This window comes from Ranitomeya variabilis, chromosome 3 (genome assembly GCF_051348905.1).
Source record: "Ranitomeya variabilis isolate aRanVar5 chromosome 3, aRanVar5.hap1, whole genome shotgun sequence".
NCBI classification, from domain to species: domain Eukaryota; kingdom Metazoa; phylum Chordata; class Amphibia; order Anura; family Dendrobatidae; genus Ranitomeya; species Ranitomeya variabilis.
This window is the reverse complement of record NC_135234.1, coordinates 527150437-527168257: the sequence shown is the minus strand read 5'-3', so window position 1 is coordinate 527168257 and position 17821 is coordinate 527150437. Positions and strand designations below refer to the sequence as shown.

At 45.4% G+C, this 17821-nt stretch overlaps 1 protein-coding gene across 1 annotated transcript in view; it reads left to right on the top strand.

The window, feature by feature from the left end:
- The window catches only part of TNFSF13B (TNF superfamily member 13b), a 173657-nt gene extending 163855 nt beyond the window's left edge, over positions 1-9802 (top strand). Inside the window, 1 exon segment of the mRNA XM_077297025.1 lies at positions 9517-9802. Coding sequence (XP_077153140.1) covers positions 9517-9629 — 113 coding nt within the window. The 3' untranslated portion in view covers positions 9630-9802.
- Positions 9803-17821: the final 8019 nt, after the last annotated feature.

Genomic DNA, 17821 nt, shown 5'->3' with positions numbered 1-17821 from the left:
ACAGCACTCTGTGAACAGCCAGCTTCTTTAGCAATGACCTTTTGTGGCTTACCCTCCTTGTGGAGTGTGTCAATGACTGACTTCTGATAATCTGTCAAGTAAGCAGTCTTCCCCATGATTGTGAAGCCTACTGAAACAGACTAAGGAACCTTTTAAAATGCTTAGGAAGCCTTTGCAGGTGTATTTTGTTAATTATTCTAATTTACTGAGATAATCACTTTTGGGTTTTCATCGGCTCTAAGCCATAATCTTCAACATTAACGGAAATAAACACTTGAAATAGATCACTCTGTTTGTAATGACTCTATATTATATATGAGTTTCACTTTTTGCATTGAAGAACTGAAATAAACTAACTTTTTGATGATATTCTAATTTTGTGAGATGCACCTGTATCTTCCTTAAAATACCACTCCAGGTATTTTTTATTTAACCATAGGAGTGATATCAGTAATGTAGGTCCTGTGTGTGTAGTAAAATACTTACTGGTGGTCATATTCCACTGCAGCAAAGAAGACCAAAGCAACGAAACAGCTGCAGAAGACGGCAACTGCTGCGTATTTTATTACACACAGGGAAGCTGTATGATAGCTTATTTTTTGCGGCCTGAGTTGACGTTTATCATACAGTATATTAGTACCGTTTTGGGATAGATGTGATGTTTTGATCACTTGTTGCAGCTTTTTTTGTGGAATTGTGGCAACCAGAAAAAAAGGACATTTGGCATTCTTGAATTGTTTCTGTTTTCGGTGTTTGCAGATCAGGTTAATTGTTTTTATATATTGATTAATCAGACTTTTCTGAACGTGGCAATACCAAATATGTGTTGTTGTTTTTTTTGTTTTTTTTTAAATATCTTTATTTTCAATGGAATAAAAGGGGATGATTTGGACTTTTAGGTATTTTTTAATATATTTTTTTACTTTCCACTGGTATAGTTAAACCCCTTAGGGGACATGAAGATGAGATCATTCGCTCGCATGTGCTATTGTATACAATGATGCCACAGCATCGCTGCATAGAGCAGAAATCACCGTCTCCTTTGAAGCACGGCCACAGGAAGCTGACGCCTGGCTGTCATGACAACCCATTGGTGACCCGCGATCACATTATGGGTGTGCCGATATGTGAGGGAATGATGCGCACGCATGTTGGCACGTGTTAAATGCCACTGTCAGAGATTGACAGTGGCATTTAACATGCGCCATACATGTAAGTTGGATGTTGTGAATGTGTTAAATATCTGAGGATCCCCTTCCCCACTCTTTCACCCAATATCCTGTGGGCCCCCTCCCATACTGTTTCATCTCTATTTTCCTGTGAGCCCCCTCCCCTACTGTTTCACCTCTATTTTACTGTGGGCCTGCTCAGAGGGGGTAAGGGGACCCACATTAAAATAGTAGTAAGTTGGATGTTGTGAATGTGTTAAATATCTGAGGATCCCCTTCCCCACTGTTTCACCCAATATCCTGTGGGCTCCCTCCCATACTGTTTCATCTCTATTTTCCTGTGAGCCCCCTCCCCCAGTGTTTCACCTCTATTTTACTGTGGGCCTGCTCAGAGGGGGTAAGGGGACCCACAATAAAATAGTAGTGATTAACAAAATAGGGGAGGGGCCCACAGGAAATTAGAAGTTTACTGTGGGCCCCCTTTCCAGTGTCACTGTAAGATTGCATAGGGGCCCTCTCCCCTAAATGCCTCAGTGGCTGGAGAACTAGTCAGGTTGCAGGCATCTTATATTTTACTTACAAACACATACACTACTGCAGTCATAAATTTCCTTCTGCTCCTCTATACGATACTGCTGTGCTGCTTGGGCAGGACAGCCGACCATTCACAGCACAACGCCTTGCCTGAGCTGTGCTGTGAGATCACACAAAGAAAACTAATGCTGATTGGCTGCATTTCAGCCAATCAGCATTAGACCACCTCTGTCCGCAATTTTGAGGATGAGGAGCCTGAGACTCAGCACAGAAAACAGGTGGCTGTGGGTCAGCTGTTGCATGCCTGTGTGTGTCTCCTCTCTGACTCAGCCTTACACAGTCAGCTGTGCCTCTGACTGTGCTGGCTGAAGTGAGGGTCGGCACACACAGCTCTCTTGGCAGATCAATAGAAGCTGGCAGTGGTGGCAGGTGATGTGAAGGAGTTGCCCCTGCACTTCCCATCACATCACTTGTGCAGCCTGTTTGCCGATGCTGGCTATACAATAAAGTGCGCCTTTAGTAATCCTAAACATAATATTGCAAAAACAAAACACCTTTGGAAAGTTTTTGCAGAAGTTTCTTCACATGACATGGTAAATTTCACTTAATCAGAATTTTAAAATGACTAACATTTTCTGCTAAAACTTAGCACAGGCCCTTGTCAACGTTAATACTTGCTTCCATAGCAATAGTGTCATGATTCAGAACAGGGTTTTGTCTTTATCCCATCCTGGTCAGACAGGGGTTAATTCTATCTGCCTCTCTCTGGGGTGAGGGTAGCTATTTAGTTCCCATATGACCAAGGTCCGGTGTCAGTGATAGTTTCCGGTCCATCGGCCTGAGCAGCTGACCTAGGTTACTCTGTTATCAATCGTCTTTCTCTGTATGTGTGCCTGCTCTTGTGTGTATGTCCCGACTTGCTCTCTGACCTGTGTTTCCGTCCTCCATACAAAAAGTCTGATGTCAATCTTGTGCTTTTACACATTTAAAATTGGCACAGATGCTTCATTAGCAGGTTTTCAGAGTCATTAATAGAGATAAGCGAATATTTAAATCTTTGGTTCGGATTACAATTGCCGATATTGCAAAACTCGACGATTTATTTATCGAATATTCTTCGAACATAGCCAAACGCCATTGGAGTCATTGGGAGGCAGAAACAAACGCATACACAACACCTTCAAATGGGCCCGAAAGCTGCCAAAACACATCAAATTAGGGGCAGACACCACGAAAGTTACCTAAATTGGTCCACAGTCCAAATTTTAGAATGGCACAGTAGCAATCAGCAATGCATGAGGTATCAGGGTCTGGGCCAGCATTTACAGCTTTGAATTGAACTTTAAATTAAGACGAGGTGGGTGAGGCATCGGTGTAGGCCTGCTGTGCTGGGAGCTCTGATAGCACATGCAATAGTTCAACCTGCTTTGACGCTCAGCCACATTCAGGTGGCACAAATATCAGTTTCATAGATTACTATTGTCAGAAAAATGTAAGGATAGCAATACGAGGAGTTGACTCAAAGGAAGTGGAGGCCTGCCGGTCTCAGAGATCTACTGCTACGGGCAACACATATGAAGGAGACCCAACCATGAGCCTATACATTTCCAAAAATTAGTGGCAGACACCAACAAATTGGCATCAATTGCAATAGAGTAGAACTAGTATATCGGGGACTGATACTTCTTCCACTAGAGCTAACCCAGCAGATGGATTGGAGACCCAATCAGGAGTCTTCAAATTTAAAAAAATTAGGGCCTGACACCACCAAACTGGAATGAATTTTCACCAGAGTAGAAATAGTATAATGGGGATTGACATCTCTTCCACTACAGCCAACCCAGAAGATGGAGGCCCAATCAGGAGTGTTCACATTTCCACAAATTAGTGTTAACATCTGCAGCAGAAGCAGCAGCAACAGCAGCCACAGAAGCTCCAATAAATATATCACAAACTGCAATTACGCAACATCAATGCAGCACACTATAAACTACAACATCTAGTCTGTACAGTCTGTGATTGGGGTGCAAAAGTCCTTGGAGATCCATGAATTCTTCGTCTTGATGAAAGTTAAGTGGTCTACACTTTCAGGGGACGGCTGGCAGCGCTTATCTGTCAGGACACCACCACCGCTGAAGACACATTCTGAGAGAATGCTGGCTGCCGGGCATGATAAAACCTTCAAGGCGTGACAGGCAAGCTCAGGCCACTCATCCATTTTTGAAGACCAAAATATGAAAGGGTCCAAACCCTCCTTGATGGTATTGATATTGAGTTTTAGATACTCATGCACCATCCTCTCCAGTCGTTCACCACCTGTCATTTAAAAAATGAGTCAAAGGACTCGCAGAAATTGCTTCTGCCACTTACAGTACTGCTGTCGTTGCTAATTTTTTGGTGTTGAAGAATTGGTTGGAAGTCAAAAGCTGTGATGCGCACTGTGTGCCTCACTGCTGCCTTGGGGAAAACCTCTTTTAAGGTTGTGTAAAAGCATGTTTTGATACTCCAGCATTCGCAGGTCCTTTTCCAGGGCAGGAAACATCTGGCAATATTTACTCTTACAGCTTGGATCTAATGTGGATCTAACAGATTGGAAGCCCAGTAACCAGCACTATTTCGAATCATAACTATACGGTGATCATGTTGCAGATAGTACAGCAAAAAGGCACTCACATATCAGGCTCTTCCATGAGGTGCAAGCCCATACTGTGTTGGTGGCTGGGCAATACTGATGCTTGTTTCCGTCTTCCCCTCCCACCAACCATGAACCACAGAGAGGGGATGATTATCTTCTTCACCACCTGACAGTTGCTTGCCCATCACCTCTTCCTCCTTCATTTGTTCCTCAGCTCTTGCACCTTTACCAACAGTTTATCTGGTTTCACCAGCCTCCCTTGAACGCAGTAATCCACCCTCCCTTGGCACCTGCCTTTGTGATGACAGTCTGGAACTTTGAGACATTGTTGTCTTTTCCGCATCCTCCTCTTCCTCTGGGACCACCATCTCCTCCAGCAGGCTATTCAAAGTCTGCTCCAGCACATAGATGACCGGAATAGTGATGCTGATGATGGCATCGTCAGCTCTAACCATCTTAGTAGCTATTTCGAAACTGTGCAGAGGTCCTTAATCTGTGCTCACTCCATCAACATGATATGCGCCATGTTTGTACTGCATTGGCACAGGATATACGACATGAGATACTGCGTCAGGGCTCGTTGCTGCTGCCACAGTCACTGCAACATGTGCAAAGTGATATTCCACCTTGTCGGCACATCACATATCAACCTCTTAGCTGGCATGGACAAAGACCTCTCTATTGATGCAAGTCAATGACCTGAGGAATGGGAATGGTGGAAGTGAGCAAACAGCTTCCGTGCTTTCTGCATCAGCTCACCCAGGGCAGGATAGTGGAGGAGAGATCACTATACCACCAGGTTGAGAACATGAGTCATGCAAGGCATGTATGTGAGCTTGCCTCAGTGTAGGGCTGCCACCAGGTTCGCACCGTTATCGGACACGGCCTTCCCTGGTTCATCCAGGTTCAGTGGAGACAGCCATTGCTCAAACTCGGCCTGGAGAGCTGTCTACATCTCTTCAGCTGTATGACTGCGATCTCCAAGGCATATCAATTTTAACACTGCCTAATTGTGATGAGCCCAGTCTGCACAGTATAAAGGTGGTGGATATTCGTTCTACACTGTTGGAATGTGTGTCTCATTAAGGAAGAGGTTGAGGGCCCAGGTGGAGGCCCCAGAGGAGGTGCAGGAGGCAGAAGCAGTGCAGGAAGTGTGAAATACAGAGGTTTGTCCTGATAGCCTTGGGTGTTATGATCCCAATGGCAGGGGACCTCAGAGATTACAGCAAAGTCTGCAAAACATAAATACCAGCTCATAGGGAAGTGGTAACTAGGCTGACCATATACCTGATCCTAGCACAAAACACTAACAGCAGCCGGGGAACGTGCCTACGTTGATCCTAGACGTCTCGCGCCAGCCGGAGAACTAACTAACCCTATCAGGGAAAATAAAACCTCTCTTGCCTCCAGAGAAAAGACCCCAAATTAATACAAGCCCCCAACAAATAATAACGGTGAGGTAAGAAGAAAAGACAAATGTAAGAATGAACTAGATTTAGCAAAGAGAGGCCCACCGACTAATAGCAGAATATAGTAAGAAGACTTATATGGTCAGCAAAAAACCCTGCAAAATATCCACGCTGAATATCCAAGAACCCCCAAACCGACTGACGGCGTGGGGGGAGAATATCAGCCCCCTAGAGCTTCCAGCGATAACAGGAATCACATTTTGTACAAGCTGGACAAAAAATATGAACAATGCAAATGATCAAAAGTACGAAAGCAGGACATAGCTATCTTGCAAAGAACCAGGACCTGCAGACAGGAGCAAACAGAAGTGAACTGATTACAACGATGCCAGGCACTGGACTGAGAATCCAGGAAGTTTAAATAGCAACACCCCAGGCCTAACGAAGCAGGTGAGTACCAACCTGGGAAAGGACAATCCAAGTGCCAAACCACTAGTGACCACAAGAGGGAGCCAAGAAGTATAGTTCACAACACTTGGGGATTCCAAGACTTGTGGAGCAGCCTTTTCCCCGCCTTCCCCGACAGCCACCAGGATCACCAGTGCCCAGTCAGCGAGATGTAACACCTTTGGCCATGCTTACTCATCCAAGTGTTTGTTGTGAAATGCACCCTGACAGGCATAGAGTTAGTCAAGGAATTGGTGATGTTGTCTGCAACATGCTAGTGTAGCTCAGGCACAGCTTTCTTAGAGAAGTAATGGTGACTGAGCAACTGGTACTGGTGGACTGCAATGGCCATCAGCTTTCAGAATCCATCTGTATCTACCAGGTGGAAAGGCAGCATTTATGTGGCCAACAGATTGGAGATGGTGGAGTTCAACCTCTCAGCTTTTTTATATGTAGGAGGAAACATTCTTTTACGTGACTACAACTGCAGGACCGAGGGCTGGCTACAGTGCTAAGAGCGGGTGGAATACGGTGAACCAGACAAACTGCTGGACCGTAAGTGAGGTAAAGGAGAAGATGTTACAGTGGATTGATAAAGTCATTCTCTGAGATCAGTCAAAAACAATAGGCGTGTCCGCTTCCATTACAGCTGACGCGCTCTCACTCCTGACTGGAGTGGGTAAAGAACCGGAGGTTCTGTGGTTGGAGACTTGCGTGACAATTCTTGGCATGGTAACAGAGGAGGAGGAAGAAGCAGAAGATGCGGTTGATGGGGCAGCTGATGGTTGTTGAGGTCCGCTGGTCCAAATTTTATCCCAGTGCGATTGCCAAAGTAACGCATGTTGATTGCACATGTGAAAATTCATGCATGAAGTAGTCAAATTATTGCACCTTTTCCCTCTACTCAGTTTTTTCTTGCAAAGTTGGCAGATAAGGTGAGTTAGCTCATCCTTTTAGGTGTCAAAAAAGGCCCACGCTAGGCAACCTTTCCCGCCCCTGCAAGTTGCAGACCCGGGAACGGTGCTGGCCACAGCCACAGTTGTGGCTGAGGATGCAGTGTTCCTTGTCTTCCTCCTCCTCTGCCTCTTCAGATGACCAACTCAGCTACATGCCTCTGGGTTCACACCAAGTGGAATCTACAACCTCATCATCATACTCTGTGTTATCCCATTCCTCTCCCTGACAGTCACTCTCATCCTCTTCCTGCCCTAACAGCAGAGTAAAGTCTGCGTGAGCCTCAGATATCTAAGTTTCATCAGAATAACCTCCCTCCCAGGGGGTTAATGTCTGGTGACGAGGGTCAGGATGCTGCTCGGACCCTACTTCGTCCTGCCCCAGATCCAAGCTAAAAAAATTTGGGCATTGATTCAGATGGTTTCCTCCTCTTGACTCTGTAAATCTTTGGAGTACACTTCTGATGCCCATGACATATAATGTGTGAACAGCTATGCAGACTCACCCAATTGTAGTTCCCTACAGTCAGTTGGGCGGTTGGAGAGTTGTGACGTGGGGGGAAGCAAGGGTAATTGGGGTGCCATCTCTGTGGACTGTAGTGTGTGTCATGTTGAAGTGGAGGAAGAGAAGGAGAGGCCACTTAAAGCTGTGCCATCCTGACGAGCACATGCTGTGCAGCTGCCAAAGAAAGATAGTGCAGTAGCCCATCCAGTAACATAAGTTGTCAGTTGTGTTTGGATAGGACGTGACAGTGTTGGTTCACTAGCACTTTTACTAGCATTACCACTTACCCCACATACACCTTAAACACTAAGCCTATTCCTCTTCCACCACAACCTCGCTTTTTCCCACTCATGTTGCTCAGACAGAATGGTAGGAGTACACTATTAGCAACAAAAAATTCGATTATTTTACTCTGCACTAGCTCTGCACACAACTGAATTTCAGCAGCACTAAATGACAAGGTGAAATATGGCATGCTGAATCACTATAGTAACAGAAGAAAGTATCTTTTTACTGTGGATGAGGCCTGTATAACAAAGAATATATGCTCCAAACAATTTGAAAGTGAGATCTCCCCTACTGAATCACGTTAGTAACAGAAGAAAGTAATTTTTTTAGCGTGAATGAGGCCTGTATAACAAAGCATTTATGTTCCAAACAATTTCAAAGTGAGATCTCCCCTACTGTATCACATTAGTAACGTAAGAAAGTATTTTTTTAGTGTGGATGAAACCTGTATACAATAGATTATATGTTCCAAACAATTTCAAACTCAGATCTAGCCTGCTGTATTTTGAGTGTAGCAGAGAGGTTCAGGGAGCTGTCAATGTAACAAGGTATCTGACTAAATGAGGCTGAGTCCAATCAACAAACAGGTTGGTGCCAGTCCCGCTGGTGAGCACAGCCATAACAGGAAAGGAGAAGCAATTGAATTTTACTGCGTCAGAAACGCATCAGGTGTTTTTCATGTTTTTAATTATGGCTTGACATGCCAGAATAAAGTTTTTGTGATTTTACCTATGGGTCAGTGTGCCTTGTCCTTTCCTGCTGTATTCTGTTTGTCACGCCAAAAAATTTTTTTTTACTCTGCACACAGATGAATTTCACCGACACTAAATGACTAGGTGAGATATGGAGTGCTGAATCACATTAGCAACTGAAAAAAAAATAGTTTTTTTTTTTTTTAAATCTGCAACAGCTCTGCACACAGATGAATTTCACCGCCAGTCTGATGTGAAATGTAGTCAGAGGATTCTGAAAAGGAAGTGATCGCTCTAACAACAGAGCTGAAAGGCATAAACCAACGTGAAAATTGGCAGAAAGTGTATTTGGGGTTCTTTAGTAGCATTATTCTTAGGCATTTTTGATAAAATTAGTAACTAAATTAGGGTAATGGATAACCTATTTAAGAACATGCACTTTACCCTTACTGATAATTATCATATAATATAGCACTATTTTTATGTATTACTCTTTATTTTTTTTAATAATATTCATGATACCCTGGCATGGTCCATATTCCATTAACTACCCATTTGGTCAGCTGCTTTTTGTAGGAAAAATCATGTTCCTAAATTGGCCCCTGTTAACGTTTCATCTGTGGTTTTGTTTTAAGTACCATTTAACTGTGTCATGATTAAATAAACTATGATTTTTTTTACATTGATGCTTGTTCTTCTGTGACCCCACTATACTATTTATGTGCAATAATGATATAATTTCTTGGTTTCTGCTTGCATTGTACATTTATTTTTTGTTTTCTAGTATGATTTGTTTATTTATTTATTTAGCAGTTCCTCAGACTACTGAAATAAGAAATAGGTACAGCCTGAACCCAATATTCATACATCCTTTTATCTTCTAGGAATTGCAAAATTGGATGAAGGTGATGAACTTCTTCTTATAATACCAAGAAACAATGCAAACATTTCTTTAATTGGACATAGTACTTTCTTTGGGGCAATTAAACTCTTGTGAACAGAAAGAAACAAACAATTTTTGTCTTCCCTTTGAAATTCAGTAGTCAAATAAAAGAATGTGAGATGTCCTTGAAAGTCCAGGAATAATCTGTATTTTATTACTGGTACAGAGCGTACTGGAAGAATGCTTTCTGTAAGTCATTGAATATTACGGTACTTCTTGGAATAAATATTTTCCTGTGAGCTTAGGCAGAATGTTGATTTAAGTTCACCCAGAAACACCCAATAGTACAAAGTAAGGGGAAAATAGAAGATGTATTCAGTGCCTCTTGCCTCTATAGTTGACAATATTGTCTTAAAAATAGCAAGTTCAGGCATTTCAATCTCATAAACTTCTAACACATCCTATTACAGATATCAATAAAAATATATGGCTCATCCAAAGGTAGCAAGTCTATATATACAATTATTGAAATCCCTTCTCTGGTACAATTGTCCCAGTGAACTGTAGGTACGTATGAAGCTCAGCACAGCTGTTTACTAGGGTTGAGCGACTTTCATTTTTTTAAGATCGAGTAGGGTTTTGGGAAACCCGATTTTGTCCAGAGTCGAGTCGAGTGCAGTCGGCCGATTATCGCTAAAAGTCGGGGATCGACCGAAACACGAAACACAATGCAAGTCAATGGGGAAGCATAGTCGGCAGTGAGTGGAGGCCAGGAAAACACCTACAGTGCCCATTTTAATGCCAAAAACATCCATTCTTGTTTCTGAAGCTTGCCAATCTTAATTAACTGTATAATAATAGTTGGGCATAGGGAATTGGGGGAAAGTTGTGGGGGGAGTAGGGCTGGCTCAAGTTTTTCGTGGGCCCAGGAAATGCGGACTACGTCACGGCGGTGTTGCAGGGAAAGGTAAGTATTTAAAAGTTGCAAGTGCTGTGATCCTGAGCAAGCAGGGGGGGGCCCACTCGTTCACATTGCCACAGGGACAGGGCCCCTCAAAGTACGGCGGTGTGTTTGCATGGCGGGGGCGCCTCCCACCAGCAGCGACACTTTTGCGTACTCTGAGGGGCCCTGTGCCAGTGACGTCGCCAACGAGTATGCCCCCCCACCTGATGAAGGAACCTGCACTTTCATCTGCACCTTCCTCTTTGTCCCTGTGTAAGGTGGTATAACATGCGGGAAGGGGAACCTTACTTTCAGCAGGGTCAGATTCTGGCTGTGTAGAGTACAAGGGGAATGTAGTGGTCTAGGTCAATGTACCAGCAGACTCATTTAGCAGTGGCTGGGCAATGGGCAGGATGAGGAGGAAACAGATATAGGGCCAAAGAATAAAGTAGGCTACATGCAGTTCAAAATTGGTAACAGGACTAAACAGGCGGCATTGCTTTGTTCAGTGGAGTAGCAAACCCAAGAGCAGCAGACACTGTTTCAAGGGCCTAACCACACTAGTAGGCCAAATGCAGTTTAATATCTGATAGTATAGGGCGAAAGCCAGAATGTGGAAGCTCAGCTTTGTTCAGTTGAGGACAACACCAGGGAGGGGCAGACACCTTTAGTAGGCCGGAAAAGCCTATTGCATTTTTTAAAATGGTAATTTGGAGCAGAAGGTTGAAGCTCAGCTTTATTTAGTTGAGGGCAACACCAGGGAGGGGCAGAAGCCGTTAGTAGGCCCTAACCACCATTTTTTTTTTTTAAAACCACTTAATGAGAGCCGGAAGGTTGAAGCTCAGCTTTATTTAGTTGAGGACAACACCAGGCAGGGGCACACAGACAGACACCTTTAGTAGGCCGGAAAAGCCTATTGCATTTTTTAAAATGGTAATTTGGAGCAGAAGGTTGAAGCTCAGCTTTATTTAGTTGAGGACAACACCAGGCAGGGGCACACAGACAGACACCTTTAGTAGGCCGGAAAAGCCTATTGCATTTTTTAAAATGGTAATTTGGAGCAGAAGGTTGAAGCTCAGCTTTATTTAGTTGAGGACAACACCAGGCAGGGGCACACAGACAGACACCTTTAGTAGGCCGGAAAAGCCTATTGCATTTTTTAAAATGGTAATTTGGAGCAGAAGGTTGAAGCTCAGCTTTATTTAGTTGAGGACAACACCAGGCAGGGGCACACAGACAGACACCTTTAGTAGGCCGGAAAAGCCTATTGCATTTTTTAAAATGGTAATTTGGAGCAGAAGGTTGAAGCTCAGCTTTATTTAGTTGAGGGCAACACCAGGGAGGGGCAGAAGCCGTTAGTAGGCCCTAACCACCATTTTTTTTTTTAAAACCACTTAATGAGAGCCGGAAGGTTGAAGCTCAGCTTTATTTAGTTGAGGACAACACCAGGCAGGGGCACACAGACAGACACCTTTAGTAGGCCGGAAAAGCCTATTGCATTTTTTAAAATGGTAATTTGGAGCAGAAGGTTGAAGCTCAGCTTTATTTAGTTGAGGGCAACACCAGGGAGGGGCAGAAGCCGTTAGTAGGCCCTAACCACCATTTTTTTTTTTTAAAACCACTTAATGAGAGCCGGAAGGTTGAAGCTCAGCTTTATTTAGTTGAGGACAACACCAGGCAGGGGCACACAGACAGACACCTTTAGTAGGCCGGAAAAGCCTATTGCATTTTTTAAAATGGTAATTTGGAGCAGAAGGTTGAAGCTCAGCTTTATTTAGTTGAGGGCAACACCAGGGAGGGGCAGAAGCCGTTAGTAGGCCCTAACCACCATTTTTTTTTTTTAAAACCACTTAATGAGAGCCGGAAGGTTGAAGCTCAGCTTTATTTAGTTGAGGACAACACCAGGCAGGGGCACACAGACAGACACCTTTAGTAGGCCGGAAAAGCCTATTGCATTTTTTAAAATGGTAATTTGGAGCAGAAGGTTGAAGCTCAGCTTTATTTAGTTGAGGGCAACACCAGGGAGGGGCAGAAGCCGTTAGTAGGCCCTAACCACCATTTTTTTTTTTTAAAACCACTTAATGAGAGCCGGAAGGTTGAAGCTCAGCTTTATTTAGTTGAGGACAACACCAGGCAGGGGCACACAGACAGACACCTTTAGTAGGCCGGAAAAGCCTATTGCATTTTTTTAAATGGTAATTTGGAGCAGAAGGTTGAAGCTCAGCTTTATTTAGTTGAGGGCAACACCAGGGAGGGGCAGAAGCCGTTAGTAGGCCCTAACCACCATTTTTTTTTTTTAAAACCACTTAATGAGAGCCGGAAGGTTGAAGCTCAGCTTTATTTAGTTGAGGACAACACCAGGCAGGGGCACACAGACAGACACCTTTAGTAGGCCGGAAAAGCCTATTGCATTTTTTAAAATGGTAATTTGGAGCAGAAGGTTGAAGCTCAGCTTTATTTAGTTGAGGGCAACACCAGGGAGGGGCAGAAGCCGTTAGTAGGCCCTAACCACCATTTTTTTTTTTTAAAACCACTTAATGAGAGCCGGAAGGTTGAAGCTCAGCTTTATTTAGTTGAGGGCAACACCAGGGAGGGGCAGAAGCCGTTAGTAGGCCCTAACCAAAGTTGAAGGCCAAATGCAGTTTAATTTCTGATACTATAGGCCGAAAGCCAGAAGGTGGAAGCTCCGATTTAGACAGTGGAGGACAATTTGAATTAGGGACTGCAGACAGACTTAGTAGGCTGTCCCCTGTGGACCATGCATCCACCACATTAACCCATTGCGCCGTAATGGACACGTAATCTTCCGTGGCCATGCCTACAGGTCCATGCGTCTGTTGTCAGGTGCACCTTTGTACTCACAGATTGCCAGAGTGCATGGACAATGCGGTCTTCTACATGCTGGTGGAGGGTTGGGATGGCTTTTCTCGCAAAAGAAGTGTCGACTGGTTAGCTTGTAGCGTGGTACAGCGTAGTCCATCATGGCCTTATTAATAGTAAATAAAATATATAACTAGGCTCTATGAACTTTTAAATAGGTTCCAGGGGTACACGGGCAGCATTGGTGTGGTCAGTGGAGGAGTATTGCAAGTAGGGGCTGCAGACAGGCTATCAAAGGCCTAAAATAACAAACAGTAGGCAGTCATGGCAGTTTTACATCGGTTACATGGATACACAGGCAGGCACTCCAGGCAGCATTGTGGTCAGTGGAGGAGTATTGCAAGTAGGGGCCGCAGACAGGCTATCAAAGGCCTAAAATAACAAACAATAGGCTCATTGCAGTTTTACAGCGGTTACATGGATAGACGGGCAGGCAGCTTGGTAGTGAGTGGAGGAGTATTTAAAGTAGGGACCGCAGACAGGCTATCAAAGGCCTAACATAACAAACAATAGGCTCATGGCAGTTTTACAGCGGTTACATGGATACACGGGCAGGCAGCTTGGTGGTCAGTGGAGGAGTATTTAAAGTAGGGACCGCAGACAGGCTTCAAAGGCCTAACATAAGAAAATGGGCTGGCTGTAGGCACTTTATAATTGGTTCCAGGGGTACACGGGCAGCAGTGGTCTGGTCAGTGGAGGACTAGTGGAAGGAGGGACCGCAGACAGGCTTCAAAGGCCTAAAATAACAAACAATAGGCTCATGGCAGTTTTACAGCGGTTACATGGATACACGGGCAGGCAGCTTGGTGGTCAGTGGAGGAGTATTTAAAGTAGGGACCGCAGACAGGCTTCAAAGGCCTAACATAAGAAAATGGGCTGGCTGTAGGCACTTTATAATTGGTTCCAGGGGTACACGGGCAGCAGTGGTCTGGTCAGTGGAGGACTAGTGGAAGGAGGGACCGCAGACAGGCTTCAAAGGCCTAACATAAAAAAATGGGCTGGCTGTAGGCACTTTATAATTGGTTCCAGGGGTACACGGGCAGCAGTGGTCTGGTCAGTGGAGGACTAGTGGAAGGAGGGACCGCAGACAGGCTTCAAAGGCCTAACATAAGAAAATGGGCTGGCTGTAGGCACTTTATAATTGGTTCCAGGGGTACACGGGCAGCAGTGGTCTGGTCAGTGGAGGACTAGTGGAAGGAGGGACCGCAGACAGGCTTCAAAGGCCTAACATAAAAAAATGGGCTGGCTGTAGGCACTTTATAATTGGTTCCAGGGGTACACGGGCAGCAGTGGTCTGGTCAGTGGAGGACTAGTGGAAGGAGGGACCGCAGACAGGCTTCAAAGGCCTAAAATAACAAACAATAGGCTCATGGCAGTTTTACAGCGGTTACATGGATACACGGGCAGGCAGCTTGGTGGTCAGTGGAGGAGTATTTAAAGTAGGGACCGCAGACAGGCTTCAAAGGCCTAACATAACAAACAATAGGCTCATGGCAGTTTTACAGCGGTTACATGGATACACGGGCAGGCAGCTTGGTGGTCAGTGGAGGAGTATTTAAAGTAGGGACCGCAGACAGGCTTCAAAGGCCTAACATAAGAAAATGGGCTGGCTGTAGGCACTTTATAATTGGTTCCAGGGGTACACGGGCAGCAGTGGTCTGGCCAGTGGAGGACTAGTGGAAGGAGGGACCGCAGACAGGCTTCAAAGGCCTAACATAAAAAAATGGGCTGGCTGTAGGCACTTTATAATTGGTTCCAGGGGTACACGGGCAGCAGTGGTCTGGTCAGTGGAGGACTAGTGGAAGGAGGGACCGCAGACAGGCTTCAAAGGCCTAAAATAACAAACAATAGGCTCATGGCAGTTTTACAGCGGTTACATGGATACACGGGCAGCTTGGTGGTGAGTGGAGGAGTAGTGCAAGGAGTGTCTGTCCCAGTACTCCCAAAATATAAATAGATGTTAATGTCTCGCAAAACAACCAAAACAAAAAAAAAGGTGGCATACTTAGGTACAGGGGTGGGCTCATCTGCTGAGTTTCTGACATAGTAATTTGGCAGTAACTATTTAATGGTGCCAATATCGGACACAGACACAGACTACTTTAAGTTGCATCGTAGATGTCTACAAATTTGTATTGTCAGTGCCAGACACTGAATGATGTCAGCGAATAGACTAAAGATTGGTGGAGCTGTGCGACATAATTTTGCATGTGGTAGAGCACATTTTGAGCTGGGGTAGGGGGGAACTCTCTAGAGGCCGGCGGGACCGCCCCAGGGCCCCTCATGTTACAACGGTGTGTCTGACGTTGGGTGTGCACCACCACCGCCAGAGACACTACATTGTACTATGAGGGACCCAGTAGCAATGCCGTCAACCAAAAGCGAGCACACCCACCTCTTCAGACAAACAGCAGTCTCACGGGTGCTTGCACCAAGTTGCGATACCACGGCCCCGTGTGGGGAGTTTGGCCATTTAGGGAGGTGTAAACATGTCGTATGCTGTACAATCAGCTGCAGCAAATTAGACATTAGAAAAGTAATTCACAGGCAAGAGCCTTTCATAGGAAAGCTAGGTGTCGGCCGGGCAAGGTGGGGCAAAAGATTTCGAAATCCAGTTGTGGTTCATTTTAATGAATGTTAGATCGTCAACATTTTGGGTAGCCAGACGAGTCCTTTTTTCGGTTAATATTGAACCTGCAGCACTGAATACTCTTTCTGATAGGACACTTGCTGCCGGGCAAGCAAGCTCCTGCAATGCATATTCTGCCAATTCTGGCCAGGTGTCTAATTTGGAGGCCCAGTAATCAAATGGGAATGACGGTTGAGGGAGAACATCGATAAGGGATGAAAAATAGTTAGTAACCATACTGGACAAATGTTGTCTCCTGTCACTTTCAATTGATGCAGCAGTACCTGTCCTGTCTGCGGTCATAGCAAAATCACTCCACAACCTGGTCAGAAAACCCCTCTGTCCAACGCCACTTCTGATGTGTGCACCCCTAACACTCCTAGTCTGCTGCCCCCTGGAGCTCGTGTGAGAACGATCACGTGCGCTGTGTGCTGGGAATGCCTGAAGCAAACGGTCAACAAGAGTTGATTGTTTGGTTGCTAATATTAGTTCCAAGTTCTCATGTGGCATAATATTTTGCAATTTGCCTTTATAGCGTGGATCAAGGAGGCAGGCCAACCAGTAATCGTCATCGTTCATCATTTTCGTAATGCGTGTGTCCCTTTTTAGGATACGTAAGGCATAATCCGCCATGTGGGCCAAAGTTCCAGTTGTCAAATCTCCGGTTGTGATTGGTTGAGGGGCAGTTGCAGGCAAATCTACGTCACTTGTGTCCCTCAAAAAACCAGAACCCGGCCGTGACACGCAACCAATTTCCTGTGCCCCCGGGAAAGGTTCGGCATTAAAAATATACTCATCCCCATCATCCTCCTCGTCCTCCACCTCCTCTTCGCCCGCTACCTCGTCCTGTACACTGCCCTGACCAGACAATGGCTGACTGTCATCAAGGCTTTCCTCTTCCTCTGGTGCAGACGCCTGCTCCTTTATGTGCGTCAAACTTTGCATCAGCAGACGCATTAGGGGGATGCTCATGCTTATTACGGCGTTGTCTGCACTAACCAGCCGTGTGCATTCCTCAAAACACTGAAGGACTTGACACATGTCTTGTATCTTAGACCACTGCACACCTGACAACTCCATGTCTGCCATCCTACTGCCTGCCCGTGTATCCTCCCACAAATAAATAACAGCACGCCTCTGTTCGCACAGTCTCTGAAGCATGTGCAGTGTTGAGTTCCACCTTGTTGCAACGTCTATGATTAGGCGATGCTGGGGAAGGTTCAAAGACCGCTGATAGGTCTGCATACGGCTGGCGTGTACAGGCGAACGTCGGATATGTGAGCAAAGTGCACGCACTTTGAGGAGCAGGTCGGAGAACCCAGGATAAGTTTTCAATAAGCACTGCACCACCAGGTTTAAGGTGTGAGCCAGGCAAGGAATGTGTTTCAGTTGGGAAAGGGAGATGGCAGCCATGAAATTCCTTCCGTTATCACTCACTACCTTGCCTGCCTCAAGATCTACTGTGCCCAGCCACGACTGTGTTTCTTGTTGCAAGAACTCGGACAGAACTTCCGCGGTGTGTCTGTTGTCGCCCAAGCACTTCATAGCCAATACAGCCTGCTGACGCTTGGCAGTAGCTGGCCCATAATGGGACAACTGGTGTGCAACAGTGTCATCTGCCGATGGAGTGGTTGGCAGACTGCGTTCTGTGGAAGAGCTGTAGCTTCTGCAGGAGGACGAGGAGGAGGAGGAGGGGGTGCGAACGCCTACAGCCAACTGTTTCCTAGACCGTGGGCTAGGCACAACTGTCCCTAAATTGATGTCGCCTGTGGACCCTGCATCCACCACATTCACCCAGTGTGCCGTGATGGACACATAACGTCCCTGGCCATGCCTACTGGTCCATGCATCTGT